The sequence below is a fragment of the Phaseolus vulgaris genome, chromosome 10 (assembly GCF_000499845.2).
Source record: "Phaseolus vulgaris cultivar G19833 chromosome 10, P. vulgaris v2.0, whole genome shotgun sequence".
In the NCBI taxonomy this organism is placed as follows: domain Eukaryota; kingdom Viridiplantae; phylum Streptophyta; class Magnoliopsida; order Fabales; family Fabaceae; genus Phaseolus; species Phaseolus vulgaris.
The window spans coordinates 40,950,956-40,978,175 of record NC_023750.2 but is presented as its reverse complement, the minus strand read 5'-3'; the positions used below and the strand labels follow the sequence as shown (position 1 = coordinate 40,978,175).

The 27,220-nt window shown below is 29.6% G+C and overlaps 1 protein-coding gene across 1 annotated transcript; it reads right to left on the bottom strand.

Annotated features, from left to right (window-relative positions):
- Positions 1-4,579: 4,579 nt before the first annotated feature.
- Positions 4,580-10,547, bottom strand: LOC137819750 (linoleate 13S-lipoxygenase 3-1, chloroplastic). Its single transcript, XM_068623723.1, has 8 exons — positions 9,798-10,547; positions 9,206-9,486; positions 8,210-8,450; positions 7,751-8,074; positions 6,797-6,990; positions 6,380-6,681; positions 6,006-6,272; positions 4,580-5,599 (listed from the first exon to the last, which is right to left on the bottom strand). Exons 1-8 carry the CDS (start codon positions 10,189-10,191, stop codon positions 4,843-4,845), a joined length of 2,760 nt encoding a protein of 919 aa, XP_068479824.1. The 5' UTR covers positions 10,192-10,547; the 3' UTR covers positions 4,580-4,842.
- Between the last annotated feature and the right edge of the window lie 16,673 nt (positions 10,548-27,220).

The window sequence follows — 27,220 nt, the reverse complement described above, 5'->3', positions numbered from 1 at the left end:
AATATTTAATTTGAAACGTTCAATCAAATCAATATCATACGACGATCAGACCCACATTATATATTAATTACATAATATAATTAATTATATCTTTATAGTATAAAAAAGGTAATATTTCAAATTATACTCCAAACATCAATATTTTTTTTATTTTTCAAGCAAAAATACAATAATAACTAAATAAAATCAATATTTTTTCAAATCAATCAGAATTAGTTGCAAACTTTTATTTATTTATTTTCTCTCTTTTTATTATATGTTCTCTCATTTTCAATTATTCTTTCCAAACAATAGTTAGAAAATAAGTTTTTTAGAATATGTTGGGAACACTATAAAATTATTATTGAATAGAAATAAATATTAAAGATCAAAATAATTAGTTGTTATAAAGTCTGACGTATCATTAGTGACTAGCTTGACGAAGGTCATACAAAGACCGTTGAAGCTTGCAAACATGCGGGGAAGAAGGAAGAGAGAGGCCAGGTGGGGGGAATCATGTATACCTCTTCATGGAGATCACCATGAAGAAAGGCATTATTGACATCAAGTTGTTTTAAAATCCAATTTTTGGTAGTGGCAATAGCAAGAAGAAGGCGGAGGGTAGTGAGTTTAGCAACAGGTGCAAAAGTGTATAAAAAATCAAGTCCTTCAAGTTGGGTGAACCCTTTGGCAACAACTCTAGGTTTGTGGCGCTCAACCGTGTCATCAGAATGGTATTTGATTTTATATACCCATTTACAACCAATAGTTTTCTTTCCTGGAGGGAGAGGGGTAAGTTGTCAAGTATTGTTAGCAGCAAGAGCTTGAAGCTCATCTTGCATGGCAGATTTCCAAGAAGCATGTTTGGAGGCTTCGTTATATGTTCGAGGTTCAGGATGAGAATTGATAGAGAAAATAACATTTCTAAAATTGGAAGATAAGGAATTGTACGACAAGTAATTGTGAATAGGATATCTACTACTTACAGTGTTGGTTGCAGTGTGGAAATCGGCAAGATAGGCAGGTTGTCAGTGAGGACGAGCTGATCTTCTTGGAAATTGGGGTGAGGTGCTTCCTGGAGATGCAAGCGATGATAATTCTGGTGGAGGTGCAATGTTGGATGCAGGAGCAGAGGCACTATTTGTTGGAAGATCAGAGGATAATAAAGCTGGTGGAGGGACAATATTGGGTGCAGGAGTAGAAGCACATGGCTCGCCAGGAGGTGCAGTATCAGGAAAAAAAAATCAAAAGCAGAATTATATGCGTTAGAAATAGGGAGAGATAAAGTGTTAGGTTCCTTAGGCAAGCCACAATCCAATTTATATGGAAAGTGGTTTTCATGAAAGATTACATGTCTTGATATTTCTATGCTATGAAACTTTAAATTTAAGATAATATAACCTTTTGTATTTTGCGGGAAGCCAAGAAAAATACCTTTGATAGATCTATCATCTAATTTTTTCCTATGTGCAGTAATGGTACTAGCATAATAGAGACAACCAAACACTTTTAGAAAGGAAATGTCATATGGTTTTCCAAACAACTTTTCATGAGGAGTGATGTTATTAAGTAATGGAGTAGGAATAACATTTATTAAGAAAACAACATGATTTACAGCAAATTCCCAAAAAATAGGAGGAAGATTTGCTTCAAAAAGTAAAGCACGAGTTACATTTAGTATGTGTTGATGTTTACGTTCTACAGTGTCATTTTGTTGTGGTGTTTCAACACAAGATTTTTTATGTATAATTCCCTTTGAAGCATAAAAATTTGACATAGCAAACTCAACACCATTGTCAGTATGAATCGTTTTGATATTAGTTTTGAAATGATTTTGAACGAAAACAGTGAAGTTAATGATGTGCTGGCACACTTCAGATTTGTTATGCAGCAGAATAACCCAAGTATAACGCGAGTAATCATCAACAATAGTCAAGAAATAACGAAAACCTTGCATAGAAATTATGGAACATGGTCCCCAAATATCAAAGTGTACAAGATCAAAAATAACAGAGGTAACAATATTACTTAAAGTGAAAGGAAGTTTTCTCTGTTTTGCACGACTACAAGTATCATATACATTATGAGTATCAACAGTAATAAAAGAGTATTGTTTGCTTAAGACATGTAATCTTTCAAGTGAAGGGTGTCCTAGTCTATAATGCCATAGTGTTCTGTTCGTGATATTACAATTAATAAAAGGAGCAAAACAATGCGGTTTAGAACGACTAGAAGCAGGCAAGGTAGTGACAAGGTACAAGCCAGCGGTGGCTTTAACTGTACCAATCCTCTCGTGGGTGAGATTGTCCTGTATAATGCAGTGGGTTGAAGTGAAAGTCAAAGTGCATTTAAGTTGGTGTGTAAGTTTAGAAACAGATATTAAGTTTAATTGAAAATGAGGCACATATAACACATCAGACAAATAAAACTTATCAGAAAAACGTACTAAACCAGAGTATGTGGCATAAACAGTTTAGCCATTTGGAAGACTAATTAAGACATGTTTAATTTTAGTATAAGTAGTAAAAACGTTCAAATTGTGACAAACATGATTCGTGGCACCAGAATCAATAATCCAAGATTCTTTTATAGCAGAGAAGAGAGAAACTTACCTGTTGAAGAATGCTCAGTATTGGGGATTTCATCCGCAGAGAAGGTGCCGACTTAATTAATTTGAGTGTGAGAGGCAAGATCCTTAAGGTTTTGCTGACGCAAAATGTTGGTAAGGAATTGACACTGTTGTGATGTAAGTTGAATTCTCTTTGCATCTTGTTCTTTAGGAAAAAGCTCAGAAAAAGTGTTAGTAGTAATCATATTATTGGCTTGGGATGTCCAATTGGTGAATTTGTAGCCAAGAGGGAACCCATGCTTTTTATAACAGGTGTCGACAGTGTGGCCAAGACGATTAAAAGGTGCAGACTTTTCTAGTAGAAGAAAACTTTGAGGTTTTAACATTACCAGAAGGAAAACCCACTTTGCGAAAACAAACAGCCTCAGTATGACCATATTTACCACAAAAATTGCATGTAATAATGTGACTACTATTAAGACTATGAAGACTAGGATTTTTATTAAACATTGTCTAAGAGATTTTTAAACCCAATCAAGATTTTGAAAGAGAACAAAAAAGATAACCAAGAACAACAAAGGGAGAAATAAATATCAGAGAGAAGCGCAGCAGAGCTCTTCGAATAGCTCTAATACCATATTACGAAGTGGACTTTAAGCCTAACTCAACCCCATAAAACCGGCTCAATGGGGTGAGGTTTGCACCCACTTATATATTATGAAAGGCTCTAATCTCTAGTCGATGTGGGATCTCCAACACACCCCCCTCACGCCGAGACTGCCAACTCTTGCGTGGGACTATATATTATGGGTGGTCCGATAGCGGCCCGATAACGGGTGGCACGATAGGTCCAACACAAACACTCGCTAGGATAGTCTCGAAATGACTCTGATACCATATTACCGTTAATGAAGATGAATATTCCTTGTCTGATGTGGTGCATCAAATGGAGGGCACGAAATCACAATGGAGAAAGGGAGGTTCTGATGAACCCTAATTGCAAATGAAAAAGAGACAATGACTTAAGCATAAAAGAGGGAAAAGCATAGAAAAGAAAATACAAAAGAAATTCTTATTTACTTGTATATTAGAGAGTAAAATACATGGTATATATATAAGAAAAAGATTAAGACCTAGCTGAAACAGAAAAGGAAAGTTGGGTCAAACAAACAAAGTCCAGTAACTTAAAACAGAAAAACTAAATATGTTAACATGTTATATTAACTAAATTAGAAATCATAGTTTAAAAAAAAATTATTGATATTTAAAATGATTTTTATTTTTAATAAAATATAACTCTTTCTTGGTTTTTTTTATCTCTTTCTTGTGTTTATTGTTTCTTTATCTATAAACGAGGTATATAAAACGTAAATCTCCTGAACATACTTAGAAGCAAATAATATGTTTAAAAAGCCATATTCAAACCTTGTTTTTAAGCGAGAAGAAAACTATAAAAAAAAATAAATAAATAAAAAAAAAAAAAAACCAGAAATGTATATTTGGCTGGTAAGATAAATAGAAGGAACCAGAAATCTTGTGGCTAATGGACTTCAGCTATATCAATTGCATTTCTGTTTGGACTGCTTCTTCTTGAACCTCCATATATTCTTTTTTCACCTCCACTTCCAGAAATTTTTGTATATAAGTTTTTTTCCAAATTCATAATTAGAATTATATAATTTAAAAGTTTTTTTTATGTGTGATTAGTTTCCAGATTACATAATCTGAAATATCATTTTTATAAATATATTTTTGGATTCTGTAAATTATTTTTAAATTTGATATTAACTTTCAGATTATGTAATTCAAAATATATCTATCGAGATGTTACAAGAATAAAAAAATATTTTGTCATATGGAATGAAAAAAAAAAAATATGAAAGTGGAGGAAGAAGCCGTCTTCTGTTTTAATTTGCATGGATACGGATAGATTCCTGTATCAGTAGCAGATAAGGGTAAGGAATATCAGATTTTTGAAATATTTGCGTACTAAAAGCAAAAGGTGCATAACAAAGCAAAGAAGAGTAGAAGTCTAGAAATGGTGATAATAATTTTATAGACAGTGACACATCCTCCAACACCACCGAACTCATTTTGATATACAGACTATACAGTCCTAGGTTACAATATATTATATATATACTACAACAATTTATTAAATGTAGGTACAAAATGGGCATCCATTCAGTCACTGACCATAGTAGGAGGTACTAAGTAGTAAGTAGTAAGGCAACCATATATAAATGCTTATCAAAATGTGGGAAGTGAGTCCCTTATTTACTAGTTTAGGATGGTTATGTAGACACACTATTAGGTACCCCTCTGCATGTAACACCAGATTCAGAGCTAGGAGCAAGTAACTCATAAGGCAACACCCCTGCACCACAACGGTTCCTTAGAGTCTTATCAAGGTTCCTGCTATCAATCACCTTCTCTATCTGTCTAATCTTTGCAGAGAAATCATAAAACGCCTCAATGATCTCAGCATCACCAGACCAAATCGAAGGTTGTTGCCTGTCCCCTAAGTACTCCTCATCAGGTGAGTGAGTGGAGAGTGTGTCAACCACAGCCATAAACTTTGTGGCCTGCAACAAGCTAGGCAATGCATTCAGATAGTATTTTTGGGGGTCAGCAAGGAAACTTGCATATTCTGGATCACCCTCTTCAGGTATTAATCTTCTGGTAAGTGGTGGACGATTAGGCACATAGCCACCATAAGGGTATTGGCCAAAGTTAAGAGCAGCATGTTGTGCAGATGCATTCCAAATCAATATGGAAAGGATGGAGACAAGATCCTCACTATTGTTCAATGTAGGCCACCAACTTTCATGCCTAAGATCGGCATGACCCACATTTATTGACTCGGAGTACCAAGCTTGTAGCTCTTTGTCGTTGCATATGAGGCTTGAATGAGGGTAATAGTGGTTCACATAGGTGCGAACCCAGTCTTCTATGGCGGACCAGATAAGTATTCCATCAGCTGCATAAGGGTAGTCTTCCAATGTGAGCTTTAGACCATGTGGTTGTGTTGGGTCAGGTACTGCCATTCCCCTGCAATGTCACAGTACAATATCTTCTTTAGATCTGATTGAATTTTTCATGCCCCAAAAAAAGCAAGCATCATAACACCATGAGAAAAAAAAATTGGCCACTTTTCCAAAAAGTAAAGGTAAAAAGTAACTAAGGATCTTAGACATTTAATCAGTTGGGTTCTGGCAAGAAGTATCCTAAGAGCATTAGAGTAGAGTTAGAGAAATTATTATGTGGTTAGAGACCATTTAATCTCTGCATGACACAGTCATATTTAAAAAAAAAGTTTGTATATTTTATTTCTTAAACCATGTACAAAGAACACCGACCGTTTACTATTTGCCGTATAAGTTAGGTTGGGTCTCTATCATTTAAAGTCAATTTGTAAACAGTAACATAAAAAAATCTAAGATATTTAGTGAATTACCTGCGTATGAGATCTGCAGGAAGGCTATCCATGTCAAAGCGCCAAAAGTTCTTGTAAGCAGCAGAGCTAATCTCCATGGCATAACGACCAGGAGTGAAGCAATTTTCTATGATTCCATCAGCATTGATTAAACTCTGTCTAGCCAAGGCATTGATCTCCAAAGTATACCTCATGTGGGGATCCAATAACTTGTAAATTGGATGCATGGCACTCAATTGCCTATGAGCTGCCAATATAAATGGTTCCAAGTTTGCATGTGTGCGTAACCTATACACATATCAACACACAAAACAAAAATCAATGAACTAGTTAACATGTTACTAACTACTAATCATTTTATAGTACTTGTTTTGTTTTGTGGGTGTTTTGCATACCAGTGGTTAACAAGTTGGTGCACCCCAGCATCATTGGAGCAAACATGTGCCTTTGCAAGCATCCACATCCAGTTAGTAGTTGCATCAACAGGAGGTGTAACCACACGCTTTGATCTAGAACTAGGTCCAGCAAAAGGAAGGCTGAGTTCTATGGCCACAGGCTTGAGAGTACCACGTGGTGTGGAGAAAAAGATGGTGCGTGTGGCATATGATTTCCTACCATCAAGTGCGTTGATCCCTTCTAGGAAAGGAAGGTAGATATCATGATAGTCAACAATAAACAGCTTGTTTTCATTTATTGCCTGCATAATTAACAAAACTAATATTTAAGTTCAAGTGGGTGAAGAAGCATTGAATTTGAATGAACAGGAGTATGGTTAGAAATTAAAATTTGTGAGAGGCATTCATTGATGCTACCTCTTGGACTGTCATGCCATTGAGTTGAGTCAAAATATGTTCTTCTTTCAGAGCAGACTCTTGGGGGCCATAAATTTGAGGGTCTAGTTTGCTAACTGGTGGAAAAACTTTAAGCTTCTCAATGCTAACAGGGTTAACTCCTGCAATTGCTTGACGGGCAAATTCGTCATCTCGCAACCATGCAAATTTGTCCTCTGCACGTCAGGCACGTGAGATTAGTTTAACAAAAAGTAGCAGAGACACCAATAATCAAGTTGTGTTTAAAATAATGTTAACAACTATAAAATACTGCACCCACATGTTAAATATTTAAATAACAATTTGATGCAGCTTTTGCCTACAATCTTTATTTCTTCATATAATATAATAATGATAACTATTAACTAGTTGCCCGAAAAGCGCACACGGATAACGAACAACCTATCTGTGTTTGAATTGAACTGACAAACTTTTCTTTGGTAAAAATCAACTGACGAACATTAAAAGCCAAATGGCACGGTCTAGTGGTCCACTTCACAGTGATTTTTTACCATATTCTTGGTCATGCTATATGAAAAGTTTATAGGGCAAAGCAACAGTACTAAAATCCAATTCTTATCGAACCTCACCACTAGATTTGTGTTTGAATTAACTTATCACATGTTGCTTCAGGATCATACCCTGAAAGCCTTTCATCAGAAAAAGTAATTTAAGCAAAACAAAACATGCACAGATACAAACTAACCCCACAGGAAAGAAAAAAAGTGGTTCTCTTTAATTAGTGTCGGATTCCGACATATTTCACTTGTTGCTGAAAGTTCAAAAAGAGGAGCCAAATAATTTATCTTCAAAATCATTCTGGCATAAAGGCAATAATAATTATTAGAGATTCACTGCTGAAATCAGCACACAGATTTGAGTGGTGTAACCAAATTTTAGTAGAAGGAAAACATAAAGCAAAAGTAATTTACTCACTGGAAATAATCTTAGGGGTGTCATATTTAAGAAGTCCCTGGCTGGACTCTTGGATCTTGCTGACAAAAGGGATTTTTTTCAACATGTCATCTTGCAACCCCAACTTTATGAGCAACCCTTCACTGTAAAGGCCATCGACATCTGAGAATTCATTGAAGTCTTGGTTGCTAGCAGAAAGACTAGCCTTAAGACCAGGGATCAAGTTATGCAGCACTGCCTTCAGCCTCTTCACAGTAAATGTGTTCTGCTTCGACTCCTCAAAACGTTCATCTCTTGGCACATACATAGGCAGTGGCTTCTCCACACGACTCTCTGCATACATATCTGCATCATGCAATCAAATAACCTTAGTTACATGTATAAACCAGAAAAAATTTCAAATTTTTACATCTACTTAAAATAGATAAATAGTAATAACTTTTTGGGGGACACACCAGAACTTTAATTTATTTCTATTACCTGTGTCGCTGGGTTCACGGCCTGTACGACACCTTCTTGGGTATGGATACATATCTGATCCTCCAAGATTTTGTCTGGCATATTCAATTCCTTTATCTGGATTTCCCAAATCATTGTATATATCATAATCATATATTCTGTCAGATAAGTTTCTCACTCCTTTGCCATCACCTCTGAGATTTTTCAGCTCTTTCTCCCTCAATAATCTAAGCCCAGCAGGCGTATCACCAGGTAAATAAGGCTGTTCAAATAAATCACACAAGAGAGAACAAATCTTAGGAAAAAGAACAAAGTTAACAGATAATTATTATTGTAACTTTGTTAAAAATAATATACTGCCTCTTTTATCTTTTTAATTCACTACTATGATCACTGTTATACTGACACTGTAAAACATTAACTAGTTTTCTTCAATAAATTTCTCAAAAGATTATTTAATTATGCAGTGACACTGTAAAAGATCAATTGAAATGTAATTAGAAAATATGTAAACCATCAGATAAAAAGGAGGAAGTAGAATAAATAATACATACTAATCACAAAGCACATAGTGGATGTTACCAATTGGATTGATGTAGCAATCGATGGGTCAATTCGAAGATATTTAGCTCATGCAAAACCGCACAGGAATCACTCAATGGTTTTCCCACTTTAATGTTAATGGAACAGCTTTTTCTTTTCTTGAGGAAACTAAAACATCACGCACTAATAGCCATTGCCATTGAAATAATAAATTAAATCTGTTCTTTTCAAGGTAATAGAATGAGTTTTCTACTTTTATGCCCTTTTCAAGATTCTTCAAACAAAAATAAATATTGCTTTGACTTTTATTTTCCAGACTGAAATAAAAACAGAAAACAAACACTGTCGTCTCATTGGTGTACAGAATGAATACTAACCTTACCTGGCACTGCTATTTAGACAGGAAAATAAAATAAAATAAATAATAATAATTTAATAAAAATAAAATAAAAAAATAAGGGAAGATTAGATTACCTTGTTGGAAAAAAAAATCCTCTTTCCAGGATGATCTTTTCTTGCTTGTACCCAAGAATTGCAGGGGAAATGAACTGGTCCATTGGCAAATCCTTCAATGGTTATGCTTTCCAAGAATAACTCTTTCTGGTGTTTGTTTGTCACAGTAATAGCTCCTGGCTCTCCAAAGTTAGAGTCAACTATGAATTCAGCTGTGTAATTAACTCTCTCTACCTTAAGATTGGATTTCTTTGACCAATCCTTCAGCACTGCTTCATTACTCTTCTTTGCAGCTTTGGTCTCTACAAGACAAAAAAAGCACCAAAGGATTCATTCAGCTCACAGCCTCCCTCAACAAGTAATTTCAAGTAGATTATTTCAAAAAATAATTAAGATTTAGTTTCATGTAGATAGTAAGAATTAATTAGGCGATTTGTGTGCAGAGGATTGAAGTATACCAAAAAAAGGAACTTTTTAAGAAGGGGAGGGAAAAAAATGACTTTTGAAAGAAATCTTAAACATTTATGGTACTGGGTAGGTTGAGATGATGATTTTGGAAAGAAATGAAGTAGTTTTTGTGAGAGACAGCTGAGCAGCATAAGGAAATTCTTACTTGGATCAATCTCAGTGCTAACAAGTTCAAAGACAACATTCCTTCCAATCCTGTCAGTTAGAGCATCAATATGCTTGACAATGGTCTCTTTGAAATCTTCTTTGATCTTGTTCCTCACTGTGATCACAGCTCTAACCTTGAATTTCACTGGCTTCTCTGCAGACACAGAAGAAGTGGAAGAAGATGATGGTGAAGAAGAAGAAGAAGAGCTCTTCACCAAATCCTCACTTATAGCTGCCACAGGAAACTTTGCAGCCTTCCTCACCCTCACAACTCTCTTGCTCTCCAAAGGAACTAAAAAGCGAGTTTGGTTGAGAAGTGATGAAGGGGAAGAGGGAACAAACAAGGACCTCTCTAGCAATGAAGAACCCATGATTTGTTTTGTAAGGGTCATGTTTGTTCTAATTCTTCACCCTCTTTGGAGTTTTTTTTCTTGTTGGTGTGTGTTCTCTCTCCACAAGGGTGATTTTGCTCTCTTTGCAAGAACTGAAACAGACTTGTGAGAGAAGGGTAGTGGCGTGTCGGTTGAAATGGAAATAGCTGGCTATGATTTCTTTTATACACAGTGCAGAGAAGGAGAAGGAAGATTAAATAATGGTGCAAACATGAATCTCACTTCACCGTCCACATTTTTTTTCTTCTCTCTTTTTCTTTTCCTTCATCATCTTCTCTAATTATACACGCTTATTATTTTCAGCTTCCTTCGAGTATTTAGTTTCTTTTACTAAAAATGGTGCTCATCATCACCAAATTTCAACCACATTCAAGTATTTAATTATTTGGTCCATATTGCGAAAATAAATAAAATGCTTTTATTCTAAATTATCATATATTTATTAACCTTAAATCTATGTTTTTATAAATAATTGTTAGAAAAACTATATTTGGTTATAATATGTCTCAATTGTACCACTTATTTTTAGATTTTTAGATTAGATATATGAATCATGGATGACGGATTATTAATAAAAAATGTCAAATTACATAAAGAAAAAAAAAATAATAGAAAAATAAACGAATAAAATTTGAATAAGAAAAAAATTTGAAAACAAGAAGTATGTTGGAAGTTTATAAAAGACATGAAAACAAGTTATTTTATGAGAAAAAAAACAAGAGTTAAGTAATAATAATAATAATAATAATAATAACGATAATAAATGTATATGTGAAAAAAGAAATCAGTTATAATAGTAAATGTTGCGTATCTAATGGTGATGGTTTAAATTTATAATAATTAAGGACTAATTTAAAAATAATAATATGTTTGCATTAATAAATTATCAAATCAATTTTTTTTATAAAATTGTAATTTACATGTATTTGTTTAAAATGAAGAAAAGATACTCACTTTTGTTACTTTGAATATACGACTATACGCAGTGAAATAGCTTATTTGAAACTTTTAGAGTATAAAAAGTTAAATACTTTAGAGAGTCGACAGTTTGCAAAAGAAAATTTAGAGAATTAAAATATAATTTAATGTATATTTTATAATTTTGATTTTTACAACGTTACCAGGTATGTTAAAGTAATTATTGAAAAATAAATAAACAACATTGTATTTTAATATATTAAAATGATATCCTGGCCTTTTATAATAAATAAATGACAATATAAAATAATTATCAAAATACTGTCCTTTATTTCTTATGAAAATGATCGAAATGGTATCAAATATTTTAAAAATATAATACTCCTATAATATTTGTATTAGTTTTCTATTGATTTTGTCTACTAAGAAACTGAATATTTTTAATTAAAAAAAAACAAACCATATTTTTCTCCACTCATGACTGAAAATCAAAATCTTTATAGAGAATTCAATCTCAAATCTATTCAAACCAATGATGGTCATTAATCCTCTAATTAATATATAATAAAAAAACAGAACGTATAAATTTATAATTTTAAAATGTAAAAGATATTTTTCATACAAAAATTATTATTTTTAGAGATTAACAATATCTAATAGGCTAAATATACTATATTCTAAAAAATAGTTTAGAATACCTTAAAACAATCAGAAACTTGAAACAATCAGAAACTTGTTTTTGGATAAAATTTAAATAAAGTAACATATATACTATTCTTAAATCTAATTTAGAATTTCACTTTGATAGTTGTCAACACAAAACATTCTATTATGCATGCAGCTAGCTTACCATTTTTAATTTTAATAAAATTTAACATGACTTAAAAATTTATATATTTTTAATTAATTAAAAAATACTTTATTAAGTTTTAATATTTTAATTTTATCATCATTTATTTTTATTGAATTTTTTCTTTCTTCTTCATTTTTTTTCAATTATTCATGAACTTATTTTTAAAGAGAGAAAAAAAAAAGAATGACCAAAAACTTAGAACACTGAAAATAAAATAAAAAGTTAAAATGAAAAGAAGACAAAAGTAACGGTAACAATAAAGTGAAACAATGTAATAATTTAATTAAAATAAAAATTATTTTAAACACTGAATTGAATTGAATAACTTTTTTATTGGAAAATTTATTAAGAATGTGAGATTTTTTAAATTAGTTAATTGCTGTAATACTTCATCTAACCTAATTAATTTATTTGCTGTTGGCTCCAGAAACATCTATGCTGCATGGACTTAGTGGTTGTGATCATTATTTTTGACTTCAAATAAAAAATATAATTTTTGTGCTCCACTGTATAATTAATTTTTGTTTCTAATTCAAATTTTAAATTTTTGATATTTATTATAATAAAAAATTATTAAAATAAATGTTTACTAATTTTTATACGTGACAAATAATTAATTAATATGGAATATTTTAATTTATATTAAAAAATCGTTTATCAAGTATAAAAATTTGAACAAATATTTATTCCTGTTTAGTACAATTAGCATGAGATTCAAAATTTGTATTAAAATAAAAAATAATTTGAGCTAAAAATAGTGGAATATGATATTTAAAGGCTTAAAATAAATGGGTTGTGCAGTGGGTCAGAGTGAGAAGAGAGGAATATTGGTTTCCACTTTTCAAAGTAAAAAAAACGCGGTTTTTGAGAAACAACACGGAAAGCTGGTTTATGTTTGATTTCACGTTGCCACCGTGCTTCATTCGGGCTCATATCTGCAAAATGGCAAAACAGTGATCAAATCTTGAATTCAGTGGCTGACCAAAATACACAATTGGGTGCAAATTTGATCTCGACGAGTAAGTTTTATAGAATTGAATTAGATTTAAAATTCACTTCGTATAGAGTCATTTAAAATTTATTACAACGAGTATTTATTGAGTCTATTGTGTCACATGCTATCGGATCCCGTTATCGAATCATCCATAATATGTTGTTTCACACATGAGATGTGAGGAGTGTGTTAAAGATTCTAAATTGACTAAAATTAAGAATAAATATATTTCTATTTTTCTTTAATATTTAATTAAAATTTCCACTTTTAATCTATTTTAGCCTTAATTGAATTTTAATCCTTTTTGACTGGATTATACTATTCTCATGAATTAGTTAATTGAACATGGCAGCCTAGCATATTTAGGTGTTTCAGTATTTGTAGCAGCTGGGAGTGGAGGGTCTCTTCTCTATCACCTCTTTCTTTAGCAGTCAAATCATCAACATGTAACAAATATTATTCACACACATTTTTTTATATTAAAAGTTCATTCCTTAAATTTAAAAAGTTAAACTTCAACTCTGAAAATAATTTTAATCCTAAAACAATTTATTTAATAATTTCAAAAATATTTAATTATATTATTAATAAAAACATATAATTATAAATGATAAAAATAAAAAATTATAATATCAACAAAAACATATATAGTTATATAAAATAATAAATAAATATAATAATAAATATTATTTTCATAAATTTTATTATATTTAATAAATTTATTTCAATTTAATATAAAAATAGTTTCTATTATATATTTAAATTTTTTATTAAAAAATACAAATAATTATGGATATTATATATTAAAAAAAAATTAATTCAAATTTAAAAAAAAACATAATTCATTACTCAAATATTTTTTAATGACAAGAATAAATTTTTAAACGTACAATAAATCATTCTCACAAATCTACTTTATCATCCCTCAATCCAAACAACCTCACATATCTTTACACATCCTCACAAATTCACTTCTCAATCCAAACACAACATTAATGATCTAGATGGTCTAATTAATGAATCTTAAATAACGAAACGGCTATTTATGATACAATGAATAACAGTTATATAAGTAACTCAATTAACTCATAACAATGTAATGTAATAACACTTATAAATATTCACTCAGAATGACATTGACCTTATTTAATATATCTACTTCTTTCATTAAAGGAAATTTATTGTTTATGTGCTTTTATTAACTTAAACCTTAGATAATCATTTTTAAGTGGACCTTCCATTTTACACCGAAAAAGCAACTGATAATTCCAATAAATATCTAATTCTCACCAAATTGTATTATTGGACTAATTTTCAATAGAAACATAAGTTATATAATTTTTTTTTGGGTTAAATTGGTTTTATAAAGTATATTTGTATAATGGTAAAAAATGTTAAGGTCGTTACTTTGGATAGTCACGGTAACAATAATAAGACAGGTAAACAACAAGTAAAAAAAAGACATACACATTTGGTATAAGAAGAATACTAATTAATTTAACTCGATAATACACAGAAAACTAAAAAAACGTGACGCAAACTAAAGTAATGTTCACAATGACAAAAGTTTTAATTATAATTAAATCTTTATTTAGTAAAGTTATTAGCTCTATTCCTACATTATTTAATTATAGTGCTTATTACTGTACGTAGTAATGGTGTGTAGCAGATTACGCACTACCTTCTATTATTTAAATATATGGAATTCTACTATTGTTTTAATACAAGGGTTCAAAAGTATATTTTTTAATACATTGTTCTTAAACTAATTTAAATTTGTTATTGCAAAATTATGAATGAAACATGTGGCATGTTTGGTTTGGCTTTTTGTCAAAATTAATTTATTAGGTTGGATTTAGAGCAAAACAAAGCTGCTTCTTGTTGTATATAGTGTCACTGTGATTTTGACTCCCACTGTAATTCAAACACATATATCTAAAGTTTGAAATAAATAAATAAATTATTTTATTCAGTACAACGATGCTTTCTTTTATTATTTACATTCTTTATAAGATAAAATGAAATTAAATATATTTTTCATTGTATTTTATTCAATGCACTTTATTTCTTGGAAATGGGACGGAATATTTTTCATTTTATTATAAAAATATTAAAAATAAATACAGTTATTTACTTTTATCTTATATATATGAATTTATCTTATTTTATTGTACTTAAGATTAAACATTAAAACATATTTTTAGAATTGAGAACCTGTAATTCAATAATACCAAAAAGGGAAATGATGTTTTGATAAATCCTTAGAAAATTTCTTATATTGGGATACAGAAAATTTCATAATTTATAACATATTTCAATATATTAAATTTAAATTAAACCTATTTCAAAATAATTTGAAAAATATTTATTTAATTAAGATCACTTAAATTTAGTGAATTTTATTTTATTTTAAGTTTGGATAAAACATTTCGATTACTACCGAATGTAAAAAGTTATTTCAATATTAAATAAAGATTAATAATTTAAAAGTATCAAAATTAATGGTTTTTTAGTCGATCTTGGTTTATATTGATTTTGGATCACAGTTTGTAAATGTTTTTTTCAATTAATATTTGTAATTTTTCTTTTATTAACATTAACTGAGATTATGTTTTTTTTATGTCGAATATAATTAGATTGACGTAGATCTAGATTAATTTTTCGATATTGATGACTGAAGAATTTTCCCAACTTTTTTTTATCAATGTGGACTCAAAAGTTCCTTCAATTTACATTAGTAAAAAAATAATTCTAGTTAATGTTGATCGGAAGTTTTATAGTTAGCATTAGAAAAATATTAAATAAATAATTTTAAAATATTAAAGTTATTTAAATATTAAATAATGATTAATAATTTTAAAATATAAAAAATAATGGTTTTTAGTCGATTTTGGTTTATATTATTTTTGGATCACAGTTTGTCAATGTTTTTTTCATTTAATATTTGTAATTTTTCATCTTGATTCACATCAACCAAGATTATTTTTTGTTATGACAACTATAAAAAAATAATTCTAATTAATATTGAAGGGAATTTTCTAGTTGACATTAGAAAAAAAAAAGTTTATAGCAAACTGTTCACAAAACATCACATAGAAAATCCAATTCACATCAGTTAAAAAATAGTCTCTCGATAAGAAAATTCTAACTAATATCAAACAAACAAAATAATTTTTATTAATATCAATAAAATAATTTTAACGAGTATATACTAAAGAGTGGTCATTTTAATAATGTCTTGGTTTTGGTAAAGTCCATCATACTTTAACTAAAATTGAATTAAGGAAAAAATATGAATTTGAGGATATAAAAAAATTTCAACTCTTTATTTTTTTTATAAAATTCGAAATTATCTAATTTTAAAAGTAATTCAATTAATTTTGTTAATTATCGAAGAACATTTTTTTTAATAAAATATTGCAAATTCTCTATAAAAATAATTTTGTTTTTCAATTTCTCCATGCAAACACATTATAAGAAAACAGATGTTGCGTTTGTGGAACATAATAGAGTTTTAGTTTTGAAATATGTTTCTAAACTCTTGTGCTATTTGGACTATAAAATCAAGATAAAGGATAAAAAATTGAGAATTAATTCGGGAGAAAACATACACTGAATATTATAAGAAAATAATTAAACTTGGGAGTTTCATTAGTGATTCCCAATTTCCAAATAATTACAGAAAAAAATAGTTACAATTTAAAAGAGTAAATTTAATTTAACTGCATTGCTATATGTAATGTTTTTGAGCAGCCAAATAAGGTTTTTCTCCCTAAGAACTTTCGTGTTTGCCTCCTTCTTGGCCTAATTCTTATCTCATAATTAATACTCTTCATGGAATAAGAAATTGCGTGGATAAGGATGAACAACATTTCTTATATCTCTTTTCAGCAGTCAACAGCAGCCAAAGGATCAAAAGAATATTTTTTCCAAATTTTTTAGTTTTTAAGGAACTATCCCTATACTTCTAATATTATATTTCAGAATTAATTCTCTTTCTAATGCTCATTCTTCACTATATCAGTATTATAATTCTACTTTTCTACCTAGTTAGGTCCACTTAATGATAATATATATCATTTATGTAAACTAATCTCTTAGGTTAGTCCTTAATAATTTTATATCAGTCATTTATTACGAAGTGAACTTTAAGCCTAACTCAACCTCATAAAACTGGCTCATAGAGTTGAGGTTTGCACCCCAACTTATATGCAATGAATTGTCCTCATCTCTAGTCGATGTGGGATCTCCAACACCATTTAATTTTTATACTTGTTAGAGATCTCACATATTGACTAAAGATTAAGATATTTCATAGTATATAAGTGTGTGTAAATCTCATTTTATAAACTGAGTTAAACTTAAAGTTCACTTCTTAATATGGTATATTATGGATAGTTCGATAACCATCAATAATGTGTAGTCCTACGCACGAGTTGATAGTCTCAGCGTAAAAAAATGTGTTGAGATCTCACATCAACTGGATATTAAGACATTTCATAGTATATAAGCTGATTTTATGAGGTTGAGTTAGATTTAAAATTTACTTCTTAATAGTGCCTTTCTACAAAACATCTATTTTTTAAAACATGGCTTCACTAATGCTTTTACAAATTTTTTTGAAAGAAAAAAAAAGAAGATTAAAAGGTAATCAGGGTCAATTTGATGTACGCAACTACTGTTGAGTAAAGCTAATGATTAGAATTGATTCCATTGAAATGGTTTTAAAAAGCTTTCACGTACATATCAATCCTTTTCTGATGGAGGAGATTTCTCTTGGTATTAGTGAAGAAGAAGTAGTGAATTACTTTGAAATGCAAACGAACACAACCAAGGCTTTAATAAAAAGAAACCCTAGTGTTCCTTTTTTATACATAACGTGCATTGGAAAATGAAGTGCTGTTTTGATTAGCATTTGCATTCCATGGCAATTGCTTAGTCGATTGAAGCTGGTTAATGCAAAGTTTATTATTGGGAAAAGAATAATTAATCATAAAAAAATAAATTTATATTAGTTAATAGAATGGGAATGAATGGTTAGCTAGCACTCTCGTATTTGGCAAGAAAAGAAAGAAGGTTGATAACATAAAAGCTGCATTTGCTTCTTATTTATGAGTGTTGAATGCGATCAAAATACGAAACCATGTAAACTTGTATATGAAGTCTCTTGAATATTAGTTTCTACAGTGATTTTGAAATTTCAAAGCTAGAGATTGTGACTATGGGAAGTGAGAAACGGAAGTTAGATTGTTTCACACTAAGTGTTGGATATAAATCACCCTTTTTGGTAGGTATAGATTCCACTAAAATCAATAAAATATGGTTTGAAAACTCTACTAAAAAGTAGTAAATGAGACTTCAACATAAGTTAATCACAAAATCAATCTATTCTTCACACTAAACAATAATTATCACTACAAGAAAATCATAAAATAGAAACCAATATTTAGAGACCAAAATAATTAGTTACAATAGTAACTAAAATAGAAACCAATATTTAGAGACCAAAATAATTAGTTACAATAGTAGCTAAATTAAAGAAACAAAAACTAAATATATATATATATATATTCTCATTTTATAGATATATAATATTTTAGAAGATTTTTGTTACTTGATGTTTCGGTCTAACTGAAATATCAAGTTTTATATTGATGTCTAACATAAAAGAATTTATAACAAAAAATGATTTTACTTGTACTGACAATTATTTTTAAATGTAATTTTCAAAATCACATTCGATTCTAGATATTTGTATTAAATATATTTTTTGTCTTGTACTTTCATGCGTAATTAGTTTTTATTTATAGTTCAAATTCTAGACATATTAAATATTTGTAGTAAAAAAACTATTGAAATAAATTTTTATAAAAAAAAAAAATTACCTGTTAATATTATAATATTATAATATAATTAATACTGAAAATTCATTTATTGCTTAAAACAAAACACTGATAAAAAGTCATTTCAATGGATTTCTTATTATAAATATCTTAAAGATATAAAGTTTGAATTAGATTAAAAAATCATTTTCGTATTATATTATATTATAATGAATAAAAAATATATTTAATCTTTTTAAAAAGATTACAAACAATTATTTTAATGTTGTGAGGTTTTGTCTCCAATAATATTAAGAATTTGAGAAAACTATCATCAATGGAGTAGTTAGTTGTATGATTTGGAAAACATCTTTTACCACCCCACAAATATTTAAAGTGTTCTCCCTTCATATCATAAAATACATAATATCTTTAATAAATGTTTGCATTTGACTATAATACGTATGTATGATATTTTTAAATAATTTAATCTATTTAATAAAATAAGTACATTACTTTTTTATTCGCAGTGTATATAATAAGTTTAACACGGTCTGATGCATGAATATAAAATTGAAAAGCCCTTAATAAAAAATAAGAACTAAAAGCCAATATTAATAAAAGTAACTAAAAGTCAAGTTCTCACCACCAACTTTATGGTCATAGGCCACATGTATACTCCGTTTTGTAGGGAGGAAAAAGTTAAAAAGAAAATATATGAGAAATATAAAAATGGAGATGGTTTTCAAGAAAAATAGAAAGAAATCAGAAGAAAATGTTTCTATTATAATATTATTTCATTTGATATTATTTATTTACGATGATTATTTTTTGATTTACATATTACATTTAAAAAATTAGAAAAGAAGTCCCCAATCGATAAATGAGAATGTTTTAAGGTGAAATATAGTTGAAAAAATCTAATGATTTATTTCCGGAATTCTTACTCTTGTGTTGAAATTTAATCGTGGACAAATTTCTTGATTTTCTAACATTTTTTTTTCTCTCCCTAAAACCATTCCTCACTTCTTCTTTTTCCCTCTCTTTCTTAAGTTCCAAATCACTCCTAGTGTATGACATTTTCTTAAAATATAGGACATACATATCATAAGAAAAAATCTATTTTTAAGTTTTTTTATTAGTAAAAAAAATAAATAATAAATAAATATGAATTATTTCAAGAGTAGTCCAACTTTATTATAAATAAAATCGAAAACAATTAGTTAATTACTTCCTACAACCAAATTTAAGTTACTAAACAGATAAACATAATAATATCACACAAACCTCATACTCCAATTACTAAACAAATAAATATAATAATATCACACAAGTCTCCTACTTTTAGATAAACATAATAACATCACAAATGATACTCAAACTAAAAGTTTATAAAGTAAAATATTTTTTTAATATATAAATTATTTGTATAGTTTTTATTGTCTTTCTATTAGTCTCCACCAAATGTAATTTTGTTTGTTCTGAAGAGCTATGACTATCATTTTTAGATGATAGAAAAATGTGTGCTATAAAGATGCAAAAATAAGAAAAAAATGTTACATTCAAGAAACAGAAATAGGGGTAGAAAGAAGATTGAAATGTGAAAATATATATTCATAAAAATAAGTTTATACAATTTTAATATCTGATAACTAAATTAAAAATTTAATACGAAAATGGTTAATTATTTTTTTCAAGTAAAATATTGTTATATTCTTTACTAGCAAGAATGTAAGTAATATAAATATAAATAGATTGAAATGTTTCGCGAAAGGAAAGTTGAAGTCCATGTGTAAATGTAAAGGAAAGAAGAAAATGACGTTTTTAGTGTTTAAAAAATATGAATGAAGTTAGTGGATTCGGATTTGATAGGGAAGATATATTATTTATATTTAAAATTTACATGCTATGAACAATTTGTTATACTTTGTCTTTCATGTTTCTATTTCTTGTTGGTTTTATATTACTAGAAAACTAATGAATGAACTAAAATATAAAAATATAGTTATATAAAGAGTAAATAAAAAGTTGGTCTCTATTTCTTTCTATTCCACTTATGTCTTTTATATTATTTTTTTCAGATTTCGTGTGATGTCGCTATTTTATGGAACTTGCATAAAGGTCCTTAGTATATAGGATATAATTCATTTGTGACTTAAGTATGTGGCTTAGTTATAAGCCACTTTGAGGGAATGATAACCAGAAAATTCCCTCAAAAAGTTCCCACATGTGCAAAATATGCTCCCAAATATTAAACACATTTTAGTGGGTTTATAGGATTACAATACCCCCACCCTACCACTTTGTACCTTACTTCCTAGTTCACAAGAAAATCACAAATAAAAAATATACTTTTCATTATTAATATTTTTTTAGTTTTTATTATTTCATTCTTTAATTAGCTCAAACATTTAAAGAAATATTTTTTTTTTCTTCAAAACAACGATTGCAAGCTATGAAGCTCGAACACTCCTCTTAAATGGCGTGTCGGATACTCGTATTGGATACCGATACTGATATGACACTTGTATGACACGTATTCGTAAAATGTCAAATTCAAAAAGTGTTTGTTGGATTTCTGACAATTTTAGTACGCTTCTAACATAATTTTGAAAAGAAAAAATACATTAATTTTCTAAAAACTTAACTTGTTGTATAAATTTTTATTATGATTATAAAAATAAGAAACAAATTATTTTGAACCAGTCATGAAAAACATTTTTCTGCTCTAAAAAATAATCTGGAACATACTTGTGCACATAAATCTTTATTGTTAATTTATATAATTCATAATTATATAATATATAGATCTGTGTTCCCGTGTCCTACATTTTAGAGATTATACGTATCTTTGTGTCCGTGTCCATGTCGTATCAGTGTCTGTGTTAGTGTATGTGCTACATAGTTTACAAGTGACCTAATAATGCTAATAAAATTTTTTTAAGATAAATTCTGAAATAACTCTAATATCACATTAAAAATAAATTTTAAATTTAATTCAATTTTACAAAATTAATTTATAAAATACAATCATTTATATATATTATAAATAAGCTCTATCAATTTCATAAGTCCATCCCATTACTAAATATGAGGTCCCCAGCTGAAAATTGACGGCCACAAAGTGTTTTGGGCCTAATAGCTGCAGAGTTTAAGTTTCTTTGGGTTGGACTCAGACTCTATAAAATTATTTTATTAACTAAAGTATGTTACAGTTATATTTAAAAATCAAATCCCATGGTTGTGGCTTCACTAATTACATATTATTTAATACTTAAGTTACCCATCACAGTTAGTGATGATTGTTTATCAAGTTTAATTATTTATTGAAAGTGAAGTCTTATGTGAAGTCAAATTTCATTTAATTCTATCTCTATCTTGTAAAATTAACTTATGAAATAAATGAAGATTTTTCTCTATTTTTTTAATCTTCCTTTAAGTCTATTTTCATTTTATAAAATTAACTTACGAAAATGAAGATTTTTCTCTATGTATTTACTTTTTTCCATTCTACAATTAATATGAGATTTTTATACATTTTTGGACTATCATGATAAACTCTGATATTATACGTATAATCTAATTATGAATTTTATTTTACAAAATTCAATAAGAATAATCCCAGTTATATCTTTATTTTCAGACTTTTAATTAATGAACTTGTAATCTGTACAAGAAAAGGTCACAATCACCTCCTTTATTCACCAGGCTATGAAGATGGAATGTGTTTGACTTGGGAATCTCACACAGTCTTAAATATAGTTTTCACCGTCTTTAATATTTTTAATCTGTGGCCATGCTTTTGTGATTTGTTCCTTGAAAAGAAGAAAACTCCATCACACATAAACATGAAAAGAAGTGAGTTAATGTATTTTTTTTTCTCAAACTGTTGAAGAAACAAAAAAACTGAGTAAGATGAAGACAACAGGAAACAACCTGGCATAGGTAACGTTAATGGCATCGATGAATTGATGAGAGAAGTATATAAAATGTCATCAACCTCAACTTCTGAGCGAAGTAAAACTATATTAATAATACTGGAATACATATTTTATATTTTTTCAACAATTTAAAACACTACAAGAAAATCATGAAATAAAAACCAATTTTTAGAGACCAAAATAATTAGTTACAATAGTAATTAACTAAATTAGATATCATTTTAGAAACTAAATAAAAAATTGATTTCTAAATTAATTTATATTATTATTAAATAGTTTTTAAATTAATATTTAATTAGTAATCAAGTTTTAACTATTAATTATTATGATTTTTTCTTACGTAAGCATGCCTCAATTTTAAGTTCTTTAATGTTCTTGCAAAACGAGGAACATTCATTACATAGAAGTCAATGCTATAAAATGAGTTTGGTAGTTGATGGAAATCAATTGAGAAGTCACTTTCTATTTCTCTTGATCTTCTACATCTAAGAAGAAACAACATATATAGAACACCACAAAATCTTGGATCAGAAGATCAGGAACATGTAGATTTTGAGGGTGAAACTATTGAAGAACAAAACAGAACCATTGATGAATGTTGGGGAGATTGTGTAGGGAACACGCACCGTCCATTTAGTATTTAGAACATAATCAATGATCTTAAACAGTCCAAAAATGATGCGCGATTCATGTTTTATCATTGGCCTTGCCTCCAAAGTCATCGCACCGGCTTTTGAGACAAGCGTAACCACCCTTTGAGGGAAGAGGTAATGTTGTGTTTGGTTTATCATTCAATTATTGTTGAACGCACTTTTATTTCACATTTTCAATGACAAAAATCATAACCAAGGGTGGTGGGAACATTTGTTTCGAATGAATGGGGAGAAGTAAGACACCCAAAAAGAAATAAAGAAAATCGAAACTAATTAAGATCATTTATATTGAAACAAAAAATAAAAAATAAGAGAAAAATCAATTTTAGTTATTTATTATTATTAGTTTAATTTTTTTTTAATTATTTACTTTATTATATAACATAATCAATTATATAAATTATATAAAGATATAGAATCTAAGATATGCATAAATATTTATAATATAATTTATTATATAAAAAGAATATAAATCTGTTTACTTTGTATAAAAGGTTAACGCGTGTATTATTCTTATTTTTTTTTTTATGTTTTTAAACTTTTTATTTTTATTTTTTCTTCTTTTTTCCTTACTTCAAAATTTTCACGGCTTGATGTAACATCAAAGCCAAACATACAGAACTTACACTTCTCGTCCATGCATAATGATTAAAAAAAACAAAACTTACAGGTTGAATTGCAATATTGTTAATGGTACTGGTCTTTTTAAAATTGCTGATAAAAAAATTTGAAAATAATTTTAGAATACAAGTATATAATTAAAATAATATTAAATATTTTTTATTAAAATAAAAAGTTCACATGATTATATGTTTTATTTTAATATAATTATTATATTTTTAGAATTTTATTTTATTTTATCTTCAAAAATTACATTTGGATTTTTAATAACAAATAGAATAAATTTGTTTGATTAGATTTCTATTTAGAGTAAATTTTGTATCATTTCTTTTTTTTAGTCAATTTTGCATTTTCTTGTGTACGAGGTTTTGGTCTTAGAATTAGTCTATGTAAGTTGAGGTTTTGGTCTTAGAATTAGTCTATGTAAGTTAAGGTTAAGGTTCTTATTGATGATGTGGTAAGATCATTCTTTTCATTTTTTAGGAGTTGATTTCTTTGTGGTACTCATCATTAAAGATGAAAACACATCACTAATGATGAAAACACATCACTAATGCACATTAAGTATCACACCATTATGATATACATTATACTAACGAAATACACTCGGTCTCATGAAAGATTGCAAAACATCAACCTTTAAAAGATGATTGTGAAAATACAATATTGGAACTTATTACTCAAGTTGAAACTCGACAAACACGGAAACTCGTTTATTCACCAAATTAGTAGCAGAAGGGTTGGCTGGAGTCTCTAGGATGGCAGAGGAGAAGAGTTTAATTGATAGTTTGGAGATCGGAAGAGCTAGAGTGAAGGTGAATATGTTGCAATATGCTGATGATACTTTATTCTTTTGTGAAGCTAACACCAAAAGTATCTTCAACATTAAGGCGATTTTGCTCTGTTTTGAGCTTGCTTCTGGGCTTAAAGTGAATTTCTTGAAAAGCAGATTGGGAGGACTGGGGTTGGATTCGAGCTCGCTACAACGTTTCGCGGCTATTCTTAATTGTAATATGATGGTAACTCCCTTTGTTTACTTGGGTTTACCAGTAGGAGGGTGTCATAAGCGCGGCGCTTGTTGGAACAGGGTGGTTGAGAAAGTCCAGAGTAAACTAGCTAGGTGGAAAGGCAGGTGCTTGTCGATTGCAGGGAGGATTTGTTTGATCAAGTTTGTTCTCTCTTCAATCCCGTTATTTTTTATGTCTTTATTTAAACTGCCTTCTTTGGTGGTTGACAAGTTAGTTCAGATCCGAAGGAATTTCCTTTGGGGGTGGGGCTCTAATGGAAGGAAGATTGCTTGGGCTTCTTGGGATAAGGTGTGCGAGCCTCGAGATTTTGGAGGTCTTGGAATCATTGATCTTAGGATTTTTAACTTGGCTTTGTTAGGAAAGTGGATTTGGAGACTAGGGACGGATAGTGGAGGTTTGTGGAAAGACATCCTCGATTCTAAGTACGGAGGTTGGAGAAGTCTGAGAGAAGATAGTAGGTCTAATAGGGGTTCTCTCTGGTGGAAAGATCTGAAGGAGGTGTGGAATTCAGAGGGTTGGGGCGGAAGTTTTGAAGATGGGGTTAAGTGGAAAGTGGGGGACGGTAAGGAGATATCTTTCTGGGAGGACAATTGGTTGGGCTGCGGTAATTTGAAGGGAGTTTTTCCAAGACTTTTCTCTATAAGTTCGGCCAAAGACGCAGAAGTGGCTGAGCTTGGTTATTGGTATAATGGTGTTTGGGTGTGGAATCTGGAATGGCGTAGATCCTTTTTCGACTGGGAGAAGTCTTTGGTGGAACAGCTAGTTCAGTTATTGCAAGAGGTGAAGTTGACTTTGGCGGAGGCAGACTGTTGGGTTTGGAAGGTTGGGGAAAGTCAAACTTTCTCAGTCAACTCTGCCTATGTTCAGGTAAGGCGGGGTAGAGGAGGAGAATTTTCTCCTGAGCACAGTAAGTTGTGGAGGTGTAAAGCCTTGCCTTCTGCTTTGTTCACTGCTTGGAGGGTGGTGGAGAATAGGATTGCCTCAAGGGTTAATTTGGTAAGGCGTGGAGTGGCGGTGGAAAGTTCATTGTGTTGTTTGTGCGGGGAGGAGGAGGAGTCGTCGTGTCACTTCTTCTTTGTTTGCAGGTTTGCTTGGCGTATCTGGTGTTTGTGCTTTGAGTGGCTTGGAGTGTCGTTTGTTTTTCACAAAGACCCTAAGTCAAATTTTGCACAATTCAGGATGAGTCAGGCTTCTGTTTCGGTTAACGACGTTTGGGGTTTAATTTGGGTTGGCATTGTGAGCGAAATTTGGAATATTAGGAACTCGGTCATCTTTAAAAGTGGAGTGGCAGATGTGTCTGAGGTGTTCGCTTCAGTGCAAGTTAAGGTATAGTCTTGGATTCATGCGAAATCTCGTTTTTCTTATTTCCCGTATTCTAGTTGGGTTTTAAATCCTTTGGACTGTATGAGGTTGATTATGTAATATTGGGTAGTGTTGGTCTGGTAGCCCATTTGACAAACTGGTAGACAGGCGTTCTAATAGGAGTTATTGTTAGGTATTTATGTATAAGTATTGGACCACCCCTGAAGTGGTCCCTATTTATTTATTTTATTGCTGATAAAAAAAAATTATGGATTCCAAGCTTGAAGACTACGTAACTCAACTTCGAGATATTAAGATATATATTTATAATTGTACATCACAAAATATTTTTATTATTCGAATAATTTGGATATATATAACAACAATCATAACTCATTGAATGACAATTACTCGGTAATGAATTGTATCTTAATTATCTTTTGGATATTTTCAGTTTACGCACAATAGTTTTTAAATACATATTGATCCTATAAGAGTATTCTATCAATTCTTTTATTCACTTCAATATTTATATATTCTATAATTTTTTAGTTCTTACTGACTTTAGTGTCAAAAAAATATGCAGTAAGTGGATCTTTTCTCGGTCTTCATCAACAATCCAATGATAAATTTTATAAGATTTAAACTCGACTTCTAGAAATATCTCACCTTCTATCTAAAATGAACCACACTCTTTTTCAATAAGATTTAATATTTTTTCAAAATAAAAAATCAAATATGTCACAAAGTTAAATGAGAAAATATCAAACACTTTTTTGAAATACATATTACCATAATTATCTCATCATGGAATAGTTCTATTTGTGTTACAAGTTCCCTAGAATTCTATAAGAACATGTATGCATTTACTTAAATAATAGATAATCATCAACTCAG